This window comes from Onychostoma macrolepis, chromosome 15, assembly GCF_012432095.1.
Source record: "Onychostoma macrolepis isolate SWU-2019 chromosome 15, ASM1243209v1, whole genome shotgun sequence".
NCBI classification, from domain to species: domain Eukaryota; kingdom Metazoa; phylum Chordata; class Actinopteri; order Cypriniformes; family Cyprinidae; genus Onychostoma; species Onychostoma macrolepis.
This window is the reverse complement of record NC_081169.1, coordinates 30,237,216-30,264,114: the sequence shown is the minus strand read 5'-3', so window position 1 is coordinate 30,264,114 and position 26,899 is coordinate 30,237,216. Positions and strand designations below refer to the sequence as shown.

The following is a 26,899-nucleotide window of genomic DNA, read 5'->3' as shown; positions in this document are numbered from 1 at the left end:
ATATAAATGTTATTTTTATTTTTTGAAACAAAAGGATAAAGAGCAATTGTAAATCATGTTTCACTGTTTTTATGGTTTAATTTCTTAAGCTCTTGTCTTTCTTAAGTGCACTGATAACAAAAAAATCTAGATATGACTTAGTTAACTAAAAAGTTAAAGATGCACAAAAATGAAATTTCTGAACAACTGTGTAAACCTTTGTGTTTGTGCTTTATATTTGTTACTTATCTATGTAGACTTAATATTTTGCATTTAGAAATTCTGTTGTGATTTATAATTTGAAATGTGATCGGACATGTTTTTGTATGAGATTAATCCATGTTTTTATTGATCTCTCATTGGGATTTCGTGGCTTGTCAATTCGGATTTGTAGCTGTGTTGTAGCATCGGAGTGTGAGAGGATCACTGCTGTGACTTCATTATTAAGAGACGCCAGCTCATCTGTGACACGATCAATTAGACGAGTGAGCTCACAGCGAGAGACGGCCGGAGCGACAGATGTTAGCCAGACAGACAGACAGACAGATGGAGAGACAGAGTCCAGAACAAAAGAGCATATGGAGAGATGAAGAGAGGCGTTTCACCTTCACACTGTCCTCATCCTGCCCCAGATACAGAGTCCTTTCGGGCAGAGTCAAACCCTCCTGATCAATCTACAATCACACAAACACCAGTTGAAGTTACTTTGAAACAAAAACCACACTCGTGAACGCTCACAAACGCACTCTCTCACCCGAATGGCGTTGCGTGACGAGTTTTTATCATCCACGCTGACGGTGAGAGAGAAGAACACAGACGTGCTGTAAACTGCCTGAGTCTTATACAGCATCTCATTAAAATCTGGTCTCGTGGGGGCGGAGCCGCTGTCCCACCCCGCCCCTCCGGGAGGAGCACCGGACAGGTCCCACCCACCACAGCTGTCAATCACTTCAGTCATAGGCCCCGCCCCCAGACGATCGATTTCCTTCATGTTGATGCATGAGCGGTAAAACTCTTTCACCTGTGGGAGAAAATAAGAGGTTTTAATTAAAATTATAATTCAAAGGATATTTTAAACATTTAATTTATTTGCAATTAAATAAATAGTTTTCTTATCTTAAGATTAAAAAAAAAAAAAATATATATATATATAAATATATTTTTTTTTATTATTGAAATTAGTGAAGTAATATATATAAACACACACAGAGACATTTTTACATTTGAAAAAGAATAAAACATGAGAAACTCAATATAATATACAGTACATGCACACACACACACACACACACACACACACATATTGCCTATATATTATTATTACATTTGAATCAGGATATAATAGGAATTTGAATACAAAATTGAATATTCAATCACGGATTTATTAAAAATATTCAATCAAAGGCAGGATAAAGTATAATTTATTTCTAATGAAACATATATATTAATATCTTTCCTAGGTGAAATCTCTGAATACAAAATATTTAATAAATATATAATATATATATAATATTTTGTATAAAATATTTATTTATTTATTTATTACATGTTTTTGACATCAAGCATGTATATATACACACATGAGAACATGAGAAGGCATATATATAAACATGAAAAACTGAATGAAAATTTTTGATACTTTTATAGTGTTTTTGCTCCAGAAATACTTTCTCAATAAATATAAAAAATAAATAAATTAGATATTTATATTTGAAATTGAATATGACTAAAATATGAGAAATGTAATTCTAAATTTTAAATACAATCACAGGATCCAAAATAAAATATTTATACCAATTTTATTTAAAATATTTAAATATTAAGTAATTTATTTATTTCATTTATTTATTTATTTATTAAGATATCCTTTTATTAAGATATTCCTGGTGATATTAAAACAGCATTATCACAAAATTATTTTATTTAAAATATAAAAACTAGATTCTTACAATTTCTGAATAAAATTTGAGAAATTTAATGAAAAGTCATAAATCCAATCGCATAAGGGAAAAATAAATAGTGATTCCTGACCTCAAGTATTACATACAGTCAAACCAAAAATTATTCAGACAGCAGATATCATTTTTGATATTTTTTTACTAGTGGTTGCAGGACACTATAGTTCAATTATTTAAGTGAGGATAGCAAAATAATGTAAACTGTATAGGATAGCAAAATAATGTAAATTACACCCCAGCATTTTTCATATAGTGGACTACCAGTAAAATAGATAAAAATAAATAAATAAATAAATTGGGACAAAAAATTATTCAGACGCTTTGACCTGATCATGTTTTGCTTAAGTGTTTTTGTTTAATTGCTGATGTGATCTTTTTACACACAGACTGAACAAAATGAAGCATCTCTTGGTAATTGTTTGAGCTAAACTGGTTTTATCTAATTGTGTTCTTAAATTTAACAGCTGACAGCTATTCAACCCAATTCATTACATACCTTTCTATCAAAGTTATCATCAAGATCAGTTTGTTCTGACACAGTTTAACTCTGAGTTCTTCTCATATTTTATTACCATTTTCTAAACTACAGTGAATAAATTGTGATAATGAGAGAAATGTTGAAGGTGTCTGAATAAATTTTGATTTGACTATGTCAACGCTGATAAAAAAATTGTGCAGATTTAAATATATAATAAACAATTTTAGAAATAAATACATACCTAAATAAAAAATACGCATTTAAACTAGTGCTGTCAAATGATTAATCGCGATTAATCACATCCAAAGTAAGAGTTTTTGTTTGCATAATATATAACTGCATGCTGTGTATATTTAATATTGTATATTGTATATTTAATATTGTATATTTAACACATGCATGTATAATATTTAGGGAAAATATGTTATGTTTAAATATTAAATATAAGTATATAATATAAAATATAATAATATAAATATATACATGTAAATATTTTCAAAATATATGCCGTATGTGTGTGTATTTATATATACTAATGCTGTCAAATGATTGTTCGCAATTAATTGCATCCAAAATAAAAAAATTTGTTTACATAATATATACATAATATAATTTATACATAATAAATATACACAATACACACACATATATTATGTAAACAAAAACTTTTATTTTGGATGCAATTAATCGCGATGAATCATTTGACAGCACTAATTTAAACCAAGCCAATATTCCGAGTGTGTACCTTTCTCTCAGCACTGTCTGGCTCTTTCCTCCGGACCGGCGCCTGTAGGAGGCGCTGCAGCTTCTCCTGGTTCTGTTCTCCGATGGCGGTGATGATCCCGTAACTCAATTTATCCTCCGGTATCCCGTGTCTCCGGAGCCACCCGCCGCAAGCGAAGCTGTAGAAGTCGTGACAGGGCTGGACGCTCGGGTCGACGTTCCCCTGAACGAAGCGTGCGGCCCGGAGCAGCGAGCGGCGCTTTACGCAATCCTGACGACACTGGGAATCCTGCGCTTCCAGCGACAGAAACTTCAGCGCAAGCATGCATCCGAGAATCACGCACATCCCTGCCGCGAACACTAGAGCAGAGAGCAGGCAGATTTCGCGCCGGCTCCAGCGGGCCGGAGCCCCGCCCCCAGCTCCACCCTTGGCCCCGCTCACACACTTGTCCCGCCCACTCCGTCCACGGTCCAGCGATCCGCCCAGATGCAGACTCATGCCGTTACTCAGCGTGCTGCTGCTGTAACGACTTCCGTACTTGACCTCCTGGAAATCGTCGTAATGCGCCGTGAGCGAGTACGTCTTCTCCATGCTGACCGACGTCTGCGCCCGCGATTTGTTAGGGAAGGTGTGGAACATGAGGTCACCAGAGCGGAAGGGAAGGATCTGGGATCAAAGTAAGGTCATGACCTTTGACCCTTTCAACTCTTGGGTCAGACTGTATCCAAAGGCTTTTTATGTCCTTGGTTTTTCAATCTGTTTTCTTTCTCAGTATGACCTGCTGCGAGAGAGATGCAATTAATTAATTATTCGATACAGTGTGGAAAATATTTACATATTTACAACAAAACAAGAGAAATTTAATGACAAATCCAATCATGTGTGAACAAAGGAAATAGTGACTTAGAAAACACCAATTATTTGTTTTAATTAATTAATTAGAGTCTGTGATACATTTTAAATATAGTCATTATCGCATTATTTAGACATATAGGACCATATGGATTTTTTTCTTTACAAATGTAATTTTATGTATTTTAAAATAATTATTTGCAATGAATTTGTTTTTTTGTTTTTTTAAATCTTTCCCTGGTGAAATTAGCAAAGCAACACCACATGATTGATTGACAGATAGATAGAACAAATTTATTATTAAAAACAGTGTTAACCAAATAATTGCATACAACATTATCAGTTTAGTTAACTCTTTAAAATGTACTTAAATGAACATTTAACAAAATGCAGCACAACAAAGGTCTACTGTTAAAATTAAAACATAAAAGAAAAATTGTGTGATATACCTAATAAATAATATAAACATTCCTAATATAAATATATACATAAATGAATACACACATACATACATACATACATACATGCATTTACTTAATTTACTTTCAGCAGTGTTTTCCACATCATGGAAGTTGTTTACGCATAACAACTTAAATTTAATCAATGTACAGTTCATGCATTTCCTGGGAATCAAACCAACGACCTTGTGCAAGCTAAATGAAAATGCTATATAACTCGGCCTTATTGCTTTTATAAAATGTTTTCTGTTTCACGTCACAGATGCCATTACATCGTGTGTGTTTTAGCATGATGGGAATGTTGGAATGACCAATCAGCATTCAAACCCACCACTATCTGTTTCAGAAGTCCTGATTAAAAAGCTTGATTAAAAACGGATCTGTCTTTTATGACAAGTCTCGCTTCTTAGTTTTTTTATTTGGCCTCTAATGCGCCTTCCTAAAGTTGTTTAGATTGATTTCAGACACTCGAGCATCAGAGAAACACTGGCCAATGACTCAAAGGCCTGGATCGATCAGAGAGAGAGAGAGAGACTCCGGGGAGCAGCGATTGATGGATGGAGAGAGGTGGAGAGTTGATGTGACTTGAGTGGGTAAGGAGAGAGAGAGGCTTAGCCACATTCAAACAGGTCCTCACACACTCACACACACACACACACACACACAAGCTACCCATCAACCACACGCCGGTAAACTGCGTCAAGCTTGCCAGACAAAGCTCACCTCCTGCAGAGCAACAAACCTGCTACTGGCTAATGGAGCACAACACACACACACACAGACACACACACACACACACACACACACACACACACGTTTGTTTTTGTGAAAAGTGGGGACATCCCATAGGCGTAATGGTTTTTATACTATACAAACTGTATGTGCTATTGTCCTACACCAACCCTACACCTAAACCTACCCCTTACAGGAGACTGTCTGCTATTTCAGATTTTCAATACACCCCATTCTGTGTGATTTATAAGCGTTTTGAAAAGTGGGGACATGGAGTAATGTCCTGAAAAATCACCTTCTCCTTGTAATACCTGTCATACCCTTGTCATTATACAAATCTATGTCCTCATTTGTCACAAAAATGCACACATTCAGTCTGATCCCTGTCCGTGTTCACACTCACAAAACATACGCAAATATATGAATGCAAACAATTCTAGCTAGACAAGCTCAATTTCATGTGTCACTGTGTTCTGAAATGTATCAGACGATGGAAACCCTGGGATAAAAAAATACTTTTCTCTCAAAATTCTGAGTTTACATCTCGCAATTCATTTTTTTTTTTTGCTTCCACCATAAAATAAAAACTAAAAAAGATAATTGTGACCCTTTTAATTGCACAATTATACTGTTTTTCTTAGAATTGCGCAATTGCTCCTTGTTTTATCTTATATTAAACCTGCAATTCTGAGTTTGTCGTAATTCTGAGTTTATATGTCGCAGTTTTGAGTTTATATATGTCGCAATTCTTAGTTTATGTCGCAATTCATAGTTTATATGTCTCACTTTTGAGTTAGTCACAATTCTGAGTTTATATGTCACAATTCTGAGTTTATATGTCGCAATTCTGAGTTTATATGTCGCAATTCTGAGTTTATATGTCGCAGTTTTGAGTTAGTCACAATTCTGAGTTTATATGTCGCAATTTTGAGTTAGTCGCAATTTTGAGTTTATATGTAGATAATTTTGAGTTAGTCACAATTCTGAGTTTTTATGTCGCAATTTTGAGTTAGTCGCAATTTTGAGTTAGTCACAATTCTGAGTTTATATGTCGTAATTCTGAGTTAGTCACAATTCTGAGTTTATATGTCGTAATTCTGAGTTAGTCACAATTCTGAATTTATATGTTGCAATTTTGAGTTTATATGTCGCAGTTTTGAGTTAGTCACAATTCTGAGTTTATATGTCGCAATTCTGAGTTTATATGTCGCAATTCTGAGTTTATATGTCGCAATTCTGAGTTAGTCACAATTCTGAATTTATATGTCGCAATTTTGAGTTTATATGTCGCAGTTTTGAGTTAGTCACAATTCTGAGTTTATATGTCGCAGTTTTGAGTTAGTCACAATTCTGAGTTTATATGTCGCAATTCTGAGTTAGTCACAATTCTGAATTTATATGTCGCAATTTTGAGTTTATATGTCGCAGTTTTGAGTTTTATGACGCAGTTTTGAGTTAGTCACAATTCTGAGTTTATATGTCGCAATTCTGAGATTATATGTCGCAATTTTGAGTTTATATGTCGCATTCTTGAGTTAGTCGCAATTTTGAGTTTATATGTAGATAATTTTGAGTTAGTCACAATTCTGAGTTTTTATGTCGCAATTTTGAGTTAGTCGCAATTTTGAGTTTATATGTCGCAATTTTGAGTTAGTCACAATTCTGAATTTATATGTCGCAATTCTGAGTTAGTCACAATTCTGAATTTATATGTTGCAATTTTGAGTTTATATGTCGCAGTTTTGAGTTAGTCACAATTCTGAGTTTATATGTCGCAATTCTGAGTTTATATGTCGCAATTCTGAGTTTATATGTCGCAATTCTGAGTTAGTCACAATTCTGAATTTATATGTTGCAATTTTGAGTTTATATGTCGCAGTTTTGAGTTAGTCACAATTCTGAGTTTATATGTCGCAATTCTGAGTTTATATGTCGCAATTCTGAGTTTATATGTCGCAATTCTGAGTTAGTCACAATTCTGAATTTATATGTCGCAGTTTTGAGTTTATATGTCGCAGTTTTGAGTTAGTCACAATTCTGAGTTTATATGTCGCAATTTTGAGTTTATATGTCGCAGTTTTGAGTTAGTCACAATTCTGAGTTTATATGTCGCAATTCTGAGTTCATATGTCGCAATTTTGAGTTTATATGTCGCAGTTTTGAGTTAGTCGCAATTTTGAGTTTAATATGTCGCAGTTTTGAGTTTATATGTCGCAGTTTTGAGTTAGTCACAATTCTGAGTTTATATGTCGCAATTTTGAGTTAGTCACAATTCTGAGTTTATGTCGCAATTCTGAGTTTATATGTCGCAATTCTGAATTTATGTCGCAATTTTGAGTTAGTCACAATTCTGAGTTTATGTCGCAATTCTGAGTTTATATGTCGCAATTTTGAGTTAGTCACAATTCTGAGTTTATGTCGCAATTCTGAGTTTATATGTCGCAGTTTTGAGTTAGTCACAATTCTGAGTTTATATGTCGCAGTTTTGAGTTAGTCGCAATTTTGAGTTTATATGTCGCAATTTTGAGTTTATATGTCGCAATTTTGAGTTTATATGTCGCAGTTTTGAGTTTATATGTCGCAGTTTTGAGTTTATATGTCGCAGTTTTGAGTTAGTCGCAATTTTGAGTTTAATATGTCGCAGTTTTGAGTTAGTCACAATTCTGAGTTCATGTCGCAATTCTGAGTTTATATGTCGCAGTTTTGAGTTAGTCACAATTCTGAGTTTATATGTCGCAATTTTGAGTTTATATGTCGCAATTTTGAGTTTATATGTCGCAATTCTGAGTTTATATGTCGCAATTCTGAGTTTATATGTCGCAATTCTGAGTTTATATGTCGCAGTTTTGAGTTTATATGTCTGTTTTGAGTTAGTCACAATTCTGAGTTTATATGTTGCAGTTTTGAGTTTATATGTTGCAATTCTGAGTTAGTCACAATTCTGAGTTTATAACTCAATCCCGACTTGATTTATCTCAGAATAAACTTGTGATTCTGAGTTTGTCGCAATTCTGAGTTTATATCATGCGACTGAATTCAGAATTGTAAGAAAAAGTCAGAATTGAGTTTATATGTCGCAATTTTGAGTTTATATGTCGCAGTTTTGAGTTTATATGTCAATTTTGAGTTTATATGTCGCAATTTTGAGTTAGTCACAATTCTGAGTTTATGTCGCAATTCTGAGTTTATATGTCGCAGTTTTGAGTTAGTCACAATTCTGAGTTTATATGTCGCAGTTTTGAGTTAGTCGCAATTTTGAGTTTATATGTCGCAATTTTGAGTTTATATGTCGCAATTTTGAGTTTATATGTCGCAGTTTTGAGTTTATATGTCGCAGTTTTGAGTTTATATGTCGCAGTTTTGAGTTAGTCGCAATTTTGAGTTTATATGTCGAGTTTTGAGTTAGTCACAATTCTGAGTTTATGTCGCAATTCTGAGTTTATATGTCGCAGTTTTGAGTTAGTCACAATTCTGAGTTTATATGTAATTTTGAGTTTATATGTCGCAATTTTGAGTTTATATGTCGCAATTCTGAGTTTATATGTCGCAATTCTGAGTTTATATGTCGCAATTCTGAGTTTATATGTCAGTTTTGAGTTTATATGTCTGTTTTGAGTTAGTCACAATTCTGAGTTTATATGTTGCAGTTTTGAGTTTATATGTTGCAATTCTGAGTTAGTCACAATTCTGAGTTTATAACTCAATCCCGACTTGATTTATCTCAGAATAAACTTGTGATTCTGAGTTTGTCGCAATTCTGAGTTTATATCATGCGACTGAATTCAGAATTGTAAGAAAAGTCAGAATTGAGTTTATATGTCGAATTTTGAGTTTATATGTCGCAGTTTTGAGTTTATATGTCGAATTTTGAGTTTATATGTCGCAATTTTGAGTTAGTCACAATTCTGAGTTTATGTCGCAATTCTGAGTTTATATGTCGCAATTTTGAGTTAGTCACAATTCTGAGTTTATGTCGCAATTCTGAGTTTATATGTCGCAGTTTTGAGTTAGTCGCAATTTTGAGTTTATATGTCGCAATTTTGAGTTAGTCACAATTCTGAATTTATATGTCGCAATTTTGAGTTTATATGTCGCAGTTTTGAGTTAGTCGCAATTTTGAGTTAGTCACAATTCTGAATTAATGTCGCAGTTTTGAGTTAGTCACAATTCTGAGTTTATATGTCGCAATTCTGAGTTTATATGTCGCAATTTTGAGTTTATATGTCGCAATTTTGAGTTTATATGTCGCAATTCTGAGTTTATATGTCGCAGTTTTGAGTTAGTCAATTCTGAGTTTATATGTCGCAATTCTGAGTTTATATGTCGCAGTTTTGAGTTAGTCAATTCTGAGTTTATATGTCGCAATTCTGAGTTTATATGTCGCAATTCTGAGTTTATATGTCGCAGTTTTGAGTTTATATGTCTGTTTTGAGTTAGTCACAATTCTGAGTTTATATGTCGCAATTCTGAGTTTATATGTCTGTTTTGAGTTAGTCACAATTCTGAGTTTATATGTCGCAATTCTGAGTTAGTCACAATTCTGAGTTTATATGTCGCAATTTTGAGTTTATATGTCGCAGTTTTGAGTTAGTCAGAATTCTGAGTTTATGTCGCAATTCTGAGTTTATATGTCGCAATTCTGAATTTATGTCGCAATTTTGAGTTAGTCACAATTCTGAGTTTATGTCGCAATTCTGAGTTGATATGTCACAATTCTGAGTTTATGTCACAATTCTGAGTTTATATGTCGCAGTTTTGAGTTAGTCACAATTCTGAGTTTATATGTCGCAGTTTTGAGTTAGTCGCAATTTTGAGTTTATATGTCGCAATTTTGAGTTTATATGTCGCAGTTTTGAGTTAGTCGCAATTTTGAGTTTATATGTCGCAGTTTTGAGTTTATATGTCTGTTTTGAGTTAGTCACAATTCTGAGTTTATATGTTGCAGTTTTGAGTTTATATGTTGCAATTCTGAGTTTATGTCGTAATTCTGAGTCAGTCACAATTCTGAGTTTATAACTCAATCCCGACTTGATTTATCTCAGAATAAACTTGTGATTCTGAGTTTATATGTCGCATAATTCTGAGTTTATATCATGCGACTGAATTCAGAATTGTAAGAAAAAGTCAGAATTGAGTTTATATGTCGCAATTTTGAGTTTATATGTCGCAGTTTTGAGTTAGTCGCAATTTTGAGTTTATATGTCGCAATTTTGAGTTAGTCACAATTCTGAGTTTATGTCGCAATTCTGAGTTTATATGTCGCAATTTTGAGTTAGTCACAATTCTGAGTTTATGTCGCAATTCTGAGTTTATATGTCGCAGTTTTGAGTTAGTCACAATTCTGAGTTTATATGTCGCAGTTTTGAGTTAGTCGCAATTTTGAGTTTATATGTCGCAATTTTGAGTTAGTCACAATTCTGAATTTATATGTCGCAATTTTGAGTTTATATGTCGCAGTTTTGAGTTAGTCGCAATTTTGAGTTAGTCACAATTCTGAATTAATGTCGCAGTTTTGAGTTAGTCACAATTCTGAGTTTATATGTCGCAATTCTGAGTTTATATGTCGCAATTTTGAGTTTATATGTCGCAATTTTGAGTTTATATGTCGCAATTCTGAGTTTATATGTCGCAGTTTTGAGTTAGTCAATTCTGAGTTTATATGTCGCAATTCTGAGTTTATATGTCGCAGTTTTGAGTTAGTCAATTCTGAGTTTATATGTCAATTTTGAGTTAGTCAATTCTGAGTTTATATGTCGCAATTCTGAGTTTATATGTCGCAGTTTTGAGTTTATATGTCTGTTTTGAGTTAGTCACAATTCTGAGTTTATATGTCGCAATTCTGAGTTTATATGTCTGTTTTGAGTTAGTCACAATTCTGAGTTTATATGTCGCAATTCTGAGTTAGTCACAATTCTGAGTTTATATGTAATTTTGAGTTTATATGTCGCAGTTTTGAGTTAGTCAGAATTCTGAGTTTATGTCGCAATTCTGAGTTTATATGTCGCAATTCTGAATTTATGTCGCAATTTTGAGTTAGTCACAATTCTGAGTTTATGTCGCAATTCTGAGTTGATATGTCACAATTCTGAGTTTATGTCACAATTCTGAGTTTATATGTCGCAGTTTTGAGTTAGTCACAATTCTGAGTTTATATGTCGCAGTTTTGAGTTTATATGTCGCATAATTTTGAGTTTATATGTCGCAATTTTGAGTTTATATGTCGCAGTTTTGAGTTAGTCGCAATTTTGAGTTTATATGTCGCAGTTTTGAGTTAGTCAATTCTGAGTTTATATGTCGCAATTCTGAGTTTATATGTCTGTTTTGAGTTAGTCACAATTCTGAGTTTATATGTCGCAATTCTGAGTTAGTCACAATTCTGAGTTTATATGTCAATTTTGAGTTTATATGTCGCAGTTTTGAGTTAGTCACAATTTTGAGTTTATATGTCTGTTTTGAGTTAGTCACAATTCTGAATTTGTCGCAATTTTGAGTTAGTCACAATTCTGAGTTTATATGTCGCAATTCTGAGTTAGTCACAATTCTGAGTTTATATGTCGCAATTTTGAGTTTATATGTCTGTTTTGAGTTAGTCACAATTCTGAGTTTATATGTTGCAGTTTTGAGTTTATATGTTGCAATTCTGAGTTTATATGTCGTAATTCTGAGTCAGTCACAATTCTGAGTTTATAACTCAATCCCGACTTGATTTATCTCAGAATAAACTTGTGATTCTGAGTTTGTCGCAATTCTGAGTTTATATCATGCGACTGAATTCAGAATTGTAAGAAAAAGTCAGAATTGAGTTTATATGTCGCAATTTTGAGTTTATATGTCGCAGTTTTGAGTTAGTCGCAATTTTGAGTTTATATGTCGTAATTTTGAGTTAGTCACAATTCTGAGTTTATGTCGCAATTCTGAGTTTATATGTCGCAATTTTGAGTTAGTCACAATTCTGAGTTTATATGTCAATTCTGAGTTTATATGTCGCAGTTTTGAGTTAGTCACAATTCTGAGTTTATATGTCGCAGTTTTGAGTTTATATGTCGCATAATTTTGAGTTTATATGTCGCAATTTTGAGTTAGTCAATTCTGAGTTTATATGTCGCAATTCTGAGTTTATATGTCTGTTTTGAGTTAGTCACAATTCTGAGTTTATATGTCGCAATTCTGAGTTAGTCACAATTCTGAGTTTATATGTCAATTTTGAGTTTATATGTCGCAGTTTTGAGTTAGTCACAATTCTGAGTTTATGTCGCAATTCTGAGTTTATATGTCGCAATTCTGAATTTGTCGCAATTTTGAGTTAGTCACAATTCTGAGTTTATATGTCGCAATTCTGAGTTAGTCACAATTCTGAGTTTATATGTCGCAATTTTGAGTTTATATGTCGCAGTTTTGAGTTAGTCACAATTCTGAGTTTATATGTCGCAGTTTTGAGTTTATATGTCTGTTTTGAGTTAGTCACAATTCTGAGTTTATATGTTGCAGTTTTGAGTTTATATGTTGCAATTCTGAGTTTATGTCGTAATTCTGAGTCAGTCACAATTCTGAGTTTATAACTCAATCCCGACTTGATTTATCTCAGAATAAACTTGTGATTCTGAGTTTGTCGCAATTCTGAGTTTATATCATGCGACTGAATTCAGAATTGTAAGAAAAGTCAGAATTGAGTTTATATGTCAATTCTGAGTTTATATGTCGCAATTTTGAGTTTATATGTCATAATTTTGAGTTTATATGTCGCAATTCTGAGTTTATATGTCGCAGTTTTGAGTTAGTCAATTCTGAGTTTATATGTCGCAATTCTGAGTTTATATGTCGCAGTTTTGAGTTAGTCAATTCTGAGTTTATATGTCGCAATTCTGAGTTTATATGTCGCAATTCTGAGTTTATATGTCGCAATTCTGAGTTTATATGTCGCAGTTTTGAGTTTATATGTCTGTTTTGAGTTAGTCACAATTCTGAGTTTATATGTCGCAATTCTGAGTTTATATGTCTGTTTTGAGTTAGTCACAATTCTGAGTTTATATGTCGCAATTCTGAGTTAGTCACAATTCTGAGTTTATATGTCGCAATTTTGAGTTTATATGTCGCAGTTTTGAGTTAGTCACAATTCTGAGTTTATGTCGCAATTCTGAGTTTATATGTCGCAATTCTGAATTTATGTCGCAATTTTGAGTTAGTCACAATTCTGAGTTTATGTCGCAATTCTGAGTTGATATGTCGCAATTTTGAGTTAGTCACAATTCTGAGTTTATGTCACAATTCTGAGTTTATATGTCGCAGTTTTGAGTTAGTCACAATTCTGAGTTTATATGTCGCAGTTTTGAGTTAGTCGCAATTTTGAGTTTATATGTCGCAATTTTGAGTTTATATGTCGCAGTTTTGAGTTAGTCGCAATTTTGAGTTTATATGTCGCAGTTTTGAGTTAGTCAATTCTGAGTTTATATGTCGCAATTCTGAGTTTATATGTCTGTTTTGAGTTAGTCACAATTCTGAGTTTATATGTCGCAATTCTGAGTTAGTCACAATTCTGAGTTTATATGTCGCAATTTTGAGTTTATATGTCGCAGTTTTGAGTTAGTCACAATTCTGAGTTTATGTCGCAATTCTGAGTTTATATGTCGCAATTCTGAATTTGTCGCAATTTTGAGTTAGTCACAATTCTGAGTTTATATGTCGCAATTCTGAGTTAGTCACAATTCTGAGTTTATATGTCGAATTTTGAGTTTATATGTCTGTTTTGAGTTAGTCACAATTCTGAGTTTATATGTCGCAGTTTTGAGTTTATATGTCTGTTTTGAGTTAGTCACAATTCTGAGTTTATATGTTGCAGTTTTGAGTTTATATGTTGCAATTCTGAGTTTATGTCGTAATTCTGAGTCAGTCACAATTCTGAGTTTATAACTCAATCCCGACTTGATTTATCTCAGAATAAACTTGTGATTCTGAGTTTGTCGCAATTCTGAGTTTATATCATGCGACTGAATTCAGAATTGTAAGAAAAAGTCAGAATTGAGTTTATATGTCGCAATTTTGAGTTTATATGTCGCAGTTTTGAGTTAGTCGCAATTTTGAGTTTATATGTCGCAATTTTGAGTTAGTCACAATTCTGAGTTTATGTCGCAATTCTGAGTTTATATGTCGCAATTTTGAGTTAGTCACAATTCTGAGTTTATGTCGCAATTCTGAGTTTATATGTCGCAGTTTTGAGTTAGTCACAATTCTGAGTTTATATGTCGCAGTTTTGAGTTAGTCGCAATTTTGAGTTTATATGTCGCAATTTTGAGTTAGTCAATTCTGAGTTTATATGTCGCAATTCTGAGTTTATATGTCTGTTTTGAGTTAGTCACAATTCTGAGTTTATATGTAATTCTGAGTTAGTCACAATTCTGAGTTTATATGTCGCAATTTTGAGTTTATATGTCGTAGTTTTGAGTTAGTCACAATTCTGAGTTTATATGTCGCAATTCTGAGTTTATATGTCGCAATTCTGAGTTAGTCACAATTTTGAGTTTATATGTAATTTTGAGTTAGTCACAATTCTGAGTTTATATGTCGCAATTCTGAGTTAGTCACAATTCTGAGTTTATATGTCGAATTTTGAGTTTATATGTCGCAGTTTTGAGTTAGTCACAATTCTGAGTTTATATGTCGCAGTTTTGAGTTTATATGTCTGTTTTGAGTTAGTCACAATTCTGAGTTTATATGTTGCAGTTTTGAGTTTATATGTTGCAATTCTGAGTTTATGTCGTAATTCTGAGTCAGTCACAATTCTGAGTTTATAACTCAATCCCGACTTGATTTATCTCAGAATAAACAATTCTGAGTTTATATGTCGCAGTTTTGAGTTTATATGTCTGTTTTGAGTTTGTCGCAATTCTGAGTTTATATCATGCGACTGAATTCAGAATTGTAAGAAAAAGTCAGAATTGAGTTTATATGTCGCAATTTTGAGTTTATATGTCGCAGTTTTGAGTTAGTCGCAATTTTGAGTTTATATGTCGCAATTTTGAGTTAGTCACAATTCTGAGTTTATGTCGCAATTCTGAGTTTATATGTCGCAATTTTGAGTTAGTCACAATTCTGAGTTTATGTCGCAATTCTGAGTTTATATGTCGCAGTTTTGAGTTAGTCACAATTCTGAGTTTATATGTCGCAGTTTTGAGTTAGTCGCAATTTTGAGTTTATGTCGTAATTTTGAGTTAGTCACAATTCTGAATTTATATGTCGCAATTTTGAGTTTATATGTCGAGTTTTGAGTTAGTCGCAATTTTGAGTTAGTCACAATTCTGAATTAATGTCGCAGTTTTGAGTTAGTCACAATTCTGAGTTTATATGTCGAATTCTGAGTTTATATGTCGCAATTTTGAGTTTATATGTCGCATAATTTTGAGTTTATATGTCGCAATTCTGAGTTTATATGTCGCAGTTTTGAGTTAGTCAATTCTGAGTTTATATGTCGCAATTCTGAGTTTATATGTCGTAGTTTTGAGTTAGTCAATTCTGAGTTTATATGTCGCAATTCTGAGTTTATATGTCGCAATTCTGAGTTTATATGTCGCAATTCTGAGTTTATATGTCGCAGTTTTGAGTTTATATGTCTGTTTTGAGTTAGTCACAATTCTGAGTTTATATGTCGCAATTCTGAGTTTATATGTCTGTTTTGAGTTAGTCACAATTCTGAGTTTATATGTCGCAATTCTGAGTTAGTCACAATTCTGAGTTTATATGTCGAATTCTGAGTTTATATGTCGCAGTTTTGAGTTAGTCACAATTCTGAGTTTATATGTCGCAATTCTGAGTTAGTCACAATTCTGAGTTTATATGTCGCAATTCTGAGTTTATATGTCGCAATTCTGAATTTATGTCGCAATTTTGAGTTAGTCACAATTCTGAGTTTATGTCGCAATTCTGAGTTTATATGTCGCAATTCTGAGTTTATATGTCTGTTTTGAGTTAGTCACAATTCTGAGTTTATATGTTGCAATTCTGAGTTAGTCACAATTCTGAGTTTATATGTCAATTTTGAGTTTATATGTCGCAGTTTTGAGTTAGTCACAATTCTGAGTTTATGTCGCAATTCTGAGTTTATATGTCGCAATTCTGAATTTGTCGCAATTTTGAGTTAGTCACAATTCTGAGTTTATGTCGCAATTCTGAGTTGATATGTCGCAATTTTGAGTTAGTCACAATTCTGAGTTTATGTCGCAATTCTGAGTTTATATGTCGCAGTTTTGAGTTAGTCACAATTCTGAGTTTATATGTCGCAGTTTTGAGTTAGTCGCAATTTTGAGTTTATATGTCGCAATTTTGAGTTTATATGTCGAGTTTTGAGTTAGTCGCAATTTTGAGTTTATATGTCGTAATTTTGAGTTAGTCACAATTCTGAGTTTATGTCGCAATTCTGAGTTTATATGTCGCAATTTTGAGTTAGTCACAATTCTGAGTTTATATGTCGCAATTCTGAGTTTATATGTCGCAATTCTGAGTTTATATGTCGCAGTTTTGAGTTTATATGTCGCAATTTTGAGTTTATATGTCGCAATTTTGAGTTTATATGTCGCAATTTTGAGTTTATATGTCTAATTTTGAGTTTATATGTCGCAATTTTGAGTTTATGTCGCAATTTTGAGTTTATATGTCGCAATTTTGAGTTAGTCACAATTCTGAGTTTATATGTCGCAATTTTGAGTTTATATGTCGCAATTTTGAGTTAGTCACAATTCTGAGTTTATGTCGCAATTCTGAGTTTATATGTCGCAATTTTGAGTTAGTCACAATTCTGAGTTTATGTCGCAATTCTGAGTTTATATGTCGCAGTTTTGAGTTAGTCACAATTCTGAGTTTATATGTCGCAGTTTTGAGTTAGTCGCAATTTTGAGTTTATATGTCGCAATTTTGAGTTTATATGTCGCAGTTTTGAGTTAGTCGCAATTTTGAGTTTATATGTCGCAATTTTGAGTTAGTCACAATTCTGAGTTTATATGTCGCAATTTTGAGTTTATATGTCGCAATTTTGAGTTAGTCACAATTCTGAGTTTATATGTCGCAATTCTGAGTTTATATGTCGCAATTCTGAGTTTATATGTCGCAGTTTTGAGTTTATATGTCGCAATTTTGAGTTTATATGTCGCAATTTTGAGTTTATATGTCGCAATTTTGAGTTTATATGTCTAATTTTGAGTTTATATGTCGCAATTTTGAGTTTATGTCGCAATTTTGAGTTTATATGTCGCAATTTTGAGTTAGTCACAATTCTGAATTTATATGTCGCAATTTTGAGTTTATATGTCGCAGTTTTGAGTTAGTCACAATTCTGAGTTTATGTCGCAATTCTGAGTTTATATGTCGCAATTTTGAGTTAGTCACAATTCTGAGTTTATGTCGCAATTCTGAGTTTATATGTCGCAGTTTTGAGTTTATATGTCGCAGTTTTGAGTTAGTCACAATTCTGAATTTATATGTCGGAATTTTGAGTTTATATGTCGCAGTTTTGAGTTAGACGCAATTTTGAGTTTATATGTCGCAATTTTGAGTTAGTCACAATTCTGAATTTATATGTCGCAATTCTGAGTTTATATGTCGCAATTTTGAGTTAGTCACAATTCTGAGTTTATATGTCGCAATTTTGAGTTAGTCACAATTCTGAGTTTATATGTCGCAATTTTGAGTTTATATGTCGAATTCTGAGTTTATGTCACAATTCTGAGTTTATATGTCGCAATTCTGAGTTTATATGTCGCAATTTTGAGTTAGTCACAATTCTGAGTTTATGTCGCAATTCTGAGTTTATATGTCGCAGTTTTGAGTTAGTCACAATTCTGAGTTTATATGTCGCAGTTTTGAGTTAGTCGCAATTTTGAGTTCATATGTCGCAATTTTGAGTTAGTCACAATTCTGAATTTATATGTCGCAATTTTGAGTTTATATGTCGCAGTTTTGAGTTAGTCGCAATTTTGAGTTAGTCACAATTCTGAGTTTATATGTAATTTTGAGTTTATATGTCGCAGTTTTGAGTTTATATGTCGCAATTTTGAGTTTATATGTCGCAATTTTGAGTTTATATGTCGCAATTCTGAGTTTATATGTCGCAATTCTGAGTTTATATGTCGCAGTTTTGAGTTAGTCAATTCTGAGTTTATATGTCGCAGTTTTGAGTTAGTCGCAATTTTGAGTTTATATGTCGCAGTTTTGAGTTAGTCAATTCTGAGTTTATATGTCGCAATTCTGAGTTTATATGTCGCAGTTTTGAGTTAGTCACAATTCTGAGTTTATATGTCGCAATTTTGAGTTAGTCACAATTCTGAGTTTATGTCGCAATTCTGAGTTTATATGTCGCAATTCTGAATTTATGTCGCAATTTTGAGTTAGTCACAATTCTGAGTTTATGTCGCAATTCTGAGTTTATATGTCGCAATTTTGAGTTAGTCACAATTCTGAGTTTATGTCGCAATTCTGAGTTTATATGTCGCAGTTTTGAGTTAGTCACAATTCTGAGTTTATATGTCGCAGTTTTGAGTTAGTCGCAATTTTGAGTTTATATGTCGCAATTCTGAGTTATATGTCGCAATTCTGAGTTTATATGTCGCAATTCTGAGTTTATATGTCACAATTCTGAATTAATGTCGCAGTTTTGAGTTAGTCGCAATTTTGAGTTTAATATGTCGCAGTTTTGAGTTAGTCACAATTCTGAGTTTATATGTCGCAATTCTGAGTTTATATGTCGCAATTCTGAGTTTATATGTCGCAATTCTGAGTTTATATGTCGCAGTTTTGAGTTTATATGTCGCAGTTTTGAGTTAGTCACAATTCTGAGTTTATATGTCGCAATTTTGAGTTTATATGTCGCAATTTTGAGTTTATATGTCGCAATTCTGAGTTTATATGTCGCAATTCTGAGTTTATATGTCGCAGTTTTGAGTTAGACAATTCTGAGTTTATATGTCGCAGTTTTGAGTTAGTCGCAATTTTGAGTTTATATGTCGCAATTTTGAGTTAGTCACAATTCTGAGTTTATATGTCGCAATTCTGAGTTTATATGTCGCAATTTTGAGTTTATATGTCGCAATTTTGAGTTAGTCACAATTCTGAGTTTATGTCGCAATTCTGAGTTTATATGTCGCAGTTTTGAGTTAGTCACAATTCTGAGTTTATATGTCGCAGTTTTGAGTTAGTCGCAATTTTGAGTTCATATGTCGCAATTTTGAGTTAGTCACAATTCTGAATTTATATGTCGCAATTTTGAGTTTATATGTCGCAGTTTTGAGTTAGTCGCAATTTTGAGTTAGTCACAATTCTGAATTAATGTCGCAATTTTGAGTTTATATGTCGCAGTTTTGAGTTTATATGTCGCAATTTTGAGTTTATATGTCGCAATTTTGAGTTTATATGTCGCAATTCTGAGTTTATATGTCGCAATTTTGAGTTTATATGTCGCAGTTTTGAGTTAGTCAATTCTGAGTTTATATGTCGCAGTTTTGAGTTAGTCACAATTCTGAGTTTATATGTCGCAGTTTTGAGTTAGTCACAATTCTGAGTTTATGTCGCAATTCTGAGTTTATATGTCGCAATTTTGAGTTTATATGTCGCAATTTTGAGTTAGTCACAATTCTGAGTTTATATGTCGCAATTTTGAGTTAGTCACAATTCTGAGTTTATGTCGCAATTCTGAGTTTATATGTCGCAATTCTGAATTTATGTCGCAATTTTGAGTTAGTCACAATTCTGAGTTTATGTCGCAATTCTGAGTTTATATGTCGCAATTTTGAGTTAGTCACAATTCTGAGTTTATGTCGCAATTCTGAGTTTATATGTCGCAGTTTTGAGTTAGTCACAATTCTGAGTTTATATGTCGCAGTTTTGAGTTAGTCGCAATTTTGAGTTTATATGTCGCAATTTTGAGTTAGTCACAATTCTGAGTTTATATGTCGCAATTCTGAGTTTATATGTCGCAATTTTGAGTTTATATGTCGCAGTTTTGAGTTAGTCAATTCTGAGTTTATATGTCGCAGTTTTGAGTTAGTCACAATTTTGAGTTTATATGTCGAATTTTGAGTTAGTCAATTCTGAGTTTATATGTCGCAATTCTGAGTTTATATGTCGCAGTTTTGAGTTAGTCACAATTCTGAGTTTATATGTCGCAATTTTGAGTTTATATGTCGCAATTTTGAGTTTATATGTCGCAATTCTGAGTTTATATGTCGCAATTCTGAGTTTATATGTCGCAATTTTGAGTTTATATGTCGTAGTTTTGAGTTAGACAATTCTGAGTTTATATGTAGTTTTGAGTTAGTCGCAATTTTGAGTTTATATGTCGCAATTTTGAGTTAGTCACAATTCTGAGTTTATATGTCGCAATTCTGAGTTTATATGTCGCAATTTTGAGTTTATATGTCGCAGTTTTGAGTTAGTCGCAATTTTGAGTTTAATATGTCGCAGTTTTGAGTTAGTCACAATTCTGAGTTTATATGTCGCAATTCTGAGTTTATATGTCGCAATTCTGAGTTTATATGTCGCAATTCTGAGTTTATATGTCGCAGTTTTGAGTTAGTCACAATTCTGAGTTTATATGTCGCAATTTTGAGTTTATATGTCGCAATTCTGAGTTTATATGTCGCAGTTTTGAGTTTATATGTCTGTTTTGAGTTAGTCACAATTCTGAGTTTATATGTTGCAGTTTTGAGTTTATATGTTGCAATTCTGAGTTTATGTCGTAATTCTGAGTCAGTCACAATTCTGAGTTTATAACGTGTAATTCTGAGTTTATATCTCAATCCCGACTTGATTTATCTCAGAATAAACTTGTGATTCTGAGTTTGTCGCAATTCTGAGTTTATATCATGCGACTGAATTCAGAATTGTAAGAAAAAGTCAGAATTGAGATAAAACGTCGCAATTACTTAAATTTTAATTTTAAATTCTATAGTCAGTCAGTGTTAGTTTTTTTTACAGTTGTTAGTTATCTACAATATATTCACATAGAAAAGTTATTTTAAATTGCAATAATATTTCACTATTTTTTACTGTATTTTTCTTCAAATGCCTCGGTGAACAGAGATGATTTCATGTACACACGCACATATACATATGTATGTGTATATATATATATATATATATATGTATAAACACACACACACACATACACACAAATGTTTCAGGTCTGAGTTTGTACTGTGGGTTGCAATGTGTTGGCCAAACAGTTGCGTCTATGTAGTTATTTTAAATATGTTTCTGGCCTTTATCTCAAATCTTTCTCTCAGGTTCACACACACACACACACACACACACACACACTTCCTGTCTGAGTTTTAGGGTGAATATATGAGTATCTGAGTGCGTGTGGCTTCAGGGCAATTTATGAAAATTGATCCTGGATCCGTCCGGAGGGAAAGTTCAGCGCTGATGTTTTTGCCAGCCGTTTCAACATCCCACCGTCTGTGTGTATGTGTGAGTGTGTGTGTGTTTAAGGAGAATAGAGCATGTGGGAGAAACTACAAAAGTGAGCTGATGGAAATCATGTGTGTGTGTGTGTGTGTGTGTGTGTGTGTGTGTGTGTGTGTGTGAGAGTGAGTGAGTGAATAGAGACAAAAGCAAATGACAGAGCGTGTGCATTCATTAAATCTGTTATTGTGTGTGTGCATCTACATTTCTGAGTTAATTCACCCTGTCACCTCTCATCTGTTTCACCGGACACACACACACACAGGGAATCTCTCAGTAAGTGGATTGAAGACATACACACACACACACACACACCTGATGTCTGTGGAGGTGTTTCTCTGGAAAATGTCAGTCTCCATTCAAACCATCATTCATCAGATGTGTCTCGCTCTTTTCCTGTCTTTCAAACACACTCACACAGCTCTCTCACACACACACACACACTTTCAATCTGTTTTACTAAAATCTGCATTATAAAACAGATAGTTCTGACATTAAACCCATTGTAAAATGCAGATAAATGCACCTGTGACGCATTAATGCAGCAGTCTGCTACAGCCTGCAGTTATTAAAGAACAATGGACTATATTACTTTTCAGAAGAATGTGAACATGATGAATAAACGTAATATGAGTAATATTAGTACATGCAATATGAATTTTATTAATAAAATGTAACTGTTTATTGAATATTGGTCTGTTTTAGCATAGTGCTGTTGGCATAATCTCTAAAAGTGTTAGTGGTCGTCCTTTATGGATTTTTCTAGCTGTTCATGTTCAAAACCAGCCATGTTTTACAGACGAACTCATCTCTTTAATATTTCAGGTGTTTCTCCATATTTATTAATTGTCATGAATTGCCTCCATTACATATGTACAATGATTAAAAAGAGCAAATGAAGACATTTACACCATATAGTAGTAGTTTTTGTTCATATTTTGAATCAGATTTTATTTTTGTATTTTCTGTTTTCATTTTAGTTAAGGTTTTAGTAATTTTGTTGTATGTTTTTGTAATTTTTCATTAGTTTTTTTGTTTGTTTGTTTGTTTTACGTCCATAGTTATTTTAATACTTCAACATAAATTAAACTTAAATTAGAAATTTTAGTTTTAGTTTATTTCTTCCACATAAAACTGAAATGCAAATTAGAAATTTTAATAGCTAAATGAACTTAAAATTAAGTTAATTTAGCTATTATAAGTTTAGATTTATTTACATTTTAGTTTTAGTTATTTTAGTACTTCAACTTAAATTATAAAAAAAAAAATTGAAATGTGGAGCAAAAATTTTTGCTAAATTAGCTAAAAAAAATTATTTTATTTTTTATTTTAGTTTTAGTTATTTAGTACTTCAACATAAATTAAAATAAAAATGAGAGAAATATTGAGCTAAAAATAGCTAAATAAGCTAACCATTAAATAAGTTTTAGGTATTTTATATTTTAGTTTTAGCTATTTTAGTACTTCAACTGAAATTAAAAAGAAATGAGAAATGTTGAGCTAAAAATGGAATAAAAAATGTGCTAAAAAATTAAATGTTTTTTTTTTTAGTTTGTTATTTTAGTACTTCAACTTAAATTTAAAAAAAAGAAAAAATTGAAATATAAATATTAAGCTAAAAAAGAAAAGTTAAATTAGCCAAAAAGTTTTTTTCATGTTTTTTTACTTATTAAATGCATTAAATTAAAAGAAAATGAAAAATATTGCCTTTGCAACTAGCCAAAATAAAATTAGTTTTTTTTTTTTTTTTCATATTCCATTTCAATTAATATTTTTTTTATTTCAAGTAACGAAAAAGTTTTAGTTTTGTTAACATTAATAAGCCTAATTTATGCAAGTCTTCTTCTCATATGCTCTAGATAGAAAAATCTCAACAACGCCTCAAACTGAACTCCAGATTCGGACCTCAAAATTCAACGATCTCAAACATTTATCATCAAATTCTTCAAAAGTCTAAATGATCTGAGTGGCTGTTTTTAATCCTCCCCAGAAACATCTGAGACACTCAAAACATAACTGAAACCTGCATGAGATATGAAAAAGCAATGAAATATCCCTCTGGGAACAAATACAGATAAAACATACAATGAAGTCCATCTAGTCACACACACACACTGAGAGAGAGAGAGAGAGAGAGAGAGAGTGTGTAATGGATTAGATCTCTTAGCATCTGATGAATGACCATTTACGCGACATGACAGCACTAATGTCTTGAATACAGAACACACACACTTTAAAGCACTGCAAACGAAAACCAGCCCAAACTTTGTATGCTCAGTCTCTAATGTGATCTCCAGCGTGTTTATTATTAATATTGGTGTTGTGTTGTGCTGTCACGCGTGGCTTTAACAGATTTATTCTGCTGGGCTCGGACTCTGGCTTCGGCTCGGGATTCTGAGGTCCGTCTTATCAGCGCCGGACAGCGAGGGTCTCTCATGGGTCCTGTTTCAAGTTCTTACAGCAGAATGAACACACACACACACACGTGTCCTTCAGGGACTTCCAGTTAAACTGCCATTGTATTTAAAACAAGGTAATTATAATTACTGCGCACAAACCCTGACCCGAACACACACACACACACACACACTCTTTTGCAGTCATTCTGTGGCGCCAGACGTAGGGACAGTAACTCAATTATACAGAAAGCTTTTGCTCCACTAGTGAATCGCTGAACTACCAGTCGTCAAATAAATTAATAAAACACACACGCACACACACAGATCACAATTAATCTGCGGCTCATAAACTTCACAAAGCTATCAAATAAATCCTGTTTTCTTACAAGATCACCTGTCAGACACAGTTTATACTATGGTAACACCATGCTTTTGGATATTCTGTGTAGCTAAATACTATGGCATATGAATATGGAAATCATACAATATCATGCTTGCTATATATCAGAGTACCATGGTATATGAATACAGTAATCATGGTAAATCACAAAGTACTGTGGTATTGCCATCACTATACACTGTAAAAGTGTAAATATGAGTTATTTCTACTATATCAAATCCTTAAAAATGACTTTCATTGATGTGAACTAATGCATTCAGTTCAGGCTTTTTAATCATATTTTGAATACATGGAATATGTGCATATGACTATGGAAATCATACAGAGTCATGGTAAATCTCAAAGTATTGCGGTATTACGATCACTAAACGCTGTAAAAGTGAAAATATGAGTGATTTCTACCACATCAGATCCTTTAAAATGACTTTTACTGATGTGAGCCGATGCATTCAGATCAATTCAGGTTTATTAATCATATTTTGATATATGGAATATGACTATATAAAGTATCGCGGTATTAAGATCACTAAACGCTGAAGCCTATATGAAAATGAAAGTGATTTTAGGTATGTTTTACAGTGCATACATCATAGCAGTTTTGGAAAAGAACAAATGCATTAAAAATTAAATGTAAGCGATTCATTTTGGACATTGCAACATATATGAACACAGTTCACAATTCAACTTTGGCACCTAAACTGATCCAATTCTGTTTCGCAACGCCTTCACCTGTGACTCTTAACTTAAACTGTGGTACTTTGAAATACCATGGTACGTGAATAATGTTCCACGGTTTTACCGTACGGTTCCACCAATACTTTGTTTGCAACAAAATTACATATCAGCATTTTGGTCACTCACTCACACACACCCCTGAGAGACAGACCTGTGCGCAACACACACACACACACATCGTCACATCGTCTCTCCGTGATCACAAGCTGCTGCTGCTGAGGAGAATTCAGAGAGATTTAAGGAGATTCACTCACCTGGAAAAGACACGAGGAGCGCGGAGCAAGAAAGTCCCAGAGACGCGGAGAGAATCACTGAGCGACAGCAGCGCGCTCCGCCAGAGTGTGTCTGTGTGTGAGCGCGCGCGCTCGCGTGTGTGTGTGTGTGTGTGTGTGTGTGTGTGTGAGAGAGAGAGAGAGCAGTCCAGAAATGACAGAGCGCGGTGTTGCACTAATCTCTTCACTGCGCGCTTTTGTGTGTCTCTATGCCAGTGTGTGTGTGTGTGTGTGTGTGTTTTGTGTATCTTGCGTCTCCAGAGTTATGTTTTATCTTCAGTTCAGGTGATGCTTGGGTCTCTCTCATTACATATGTTCTTATTATGCAAATGAGGTTCCCGCCCGCTCATATCATTAACTCTCACACAGTTACTCTAGCTCGTTTACCGAACAGCGTCGATCTTCGCTCACAGAGTTCCATTATAACGCATTAATCATCCTAATAATAAGAAGAGCGATAACTTCCCTCGTGTGCGCGTTTTGTCTCCAGAGCTCCAGAAACTCCTTTTGGTGATGCAAATGATGGTGGTAAAATGATTTATGCTTTCTTAAATTATGTTTTCTAAGATTTCTTTTAGGGCTTTTTTAGGAATAAAAAAAATAATGTTTTTTGCTATTATATGTTTGTTTATTTATTTTTTTACAGCAGCGTTTGGATGAGTCTGTAGTGATTATAGGTTTATATTTAAAACAATAGAAGTACATGATATGATCTCATTTAGATGCACTAGTAAAATCAAGGTTCATTATTTTATTCATTATTATTCGTTATTTAGCATCCTTGGAAACTTTCCATTGCATATATATTTTTTTTTATTTTTTTTTACAGTGATGTTATAGAACACACTTAAAAATAAAGGTTCTATAATAGCATTGATGGTTCATTTAATAACAGTTTACATAAAGGTTCTTTTGGGAACCAAAAATGGTTCTTCAAAGGGCATCATTGTGAAAACCTAATTTTGGAATCTTTATAAGAGTGAAGATACATTTTTGATTTCCCACAGAACCTTTCTGTGAGTAGTTCTTAAAAATACCGTTTTTTCTTCTTCTTAGTATTAAGAACATTTTAATCTAAAGAACCTTATTCCATTATAAACAACTTTTTGCACAGTGGAAGTGTTTATGGGTTCTTTATTGGCACTGATGACTCCGTGAAGAACCTTTAACATCAGGGAACCTTTCTGCACTCTTAAAAATAAAGGTTCTTTATTGGCATCAATGGTTCTGTGAAGAACCTTGAACATCCATGGAACCTTTCAAATGCAGAAAAGGTTCTTTATAGTCGAAAAAGGTTGTTTAATTGTTTAATTGTAATGTTCTTCAAAATGGATCTTTTAGGAACTGTTCACTAAAAGGTTTTTTGGGAACCAAAAATGGTACTTTTATGGCATCACTGCAAAAACATCCTTTTGGAACCTTTATTTTTAAGACTGTGTTGCTCAAAAGGTTCTATAGATTATTAATAA

The 26,899-nt window shown here is 33.1% G+C and overlaps 1 protein-coding gene across 1 annotated transcript in view; it reads right to left on the bottom strand.

The window, feature by feature from the left end:
- The window catches only part of LOC131520516 (endothelin-converting enzyme-like 1), a 63,153-nt gene extending 37,613 nt beyond the window's left edge, over positions 1-25,540 (bottom strand). The window contains exons 1-4 of the mRNA XM_058744799.1: positions 25,413-25,540; positions 3,161-3,920; positions 734-1,000; positions 585-653 (exon numbers count right to left, since the gene is read on the bottom strand). Of these exons, the coding sequence (XP_058600782.1) occupies positions 585-653; positions 734-1,000; positions 3,161-3,778 (954 nt within the window). The 5' untranslated portion in view covers positions 3,779-3,920; positions 25,413-25,540. The remainder of the gene's footprint in view (positions 1-584; positions 654-733; positions 1,001-3,160; positions 3,921-25,412) is intronic.
- Between the last annotated feature and the right edge of the window lie 1,359 nt (positions 25,541-26,899).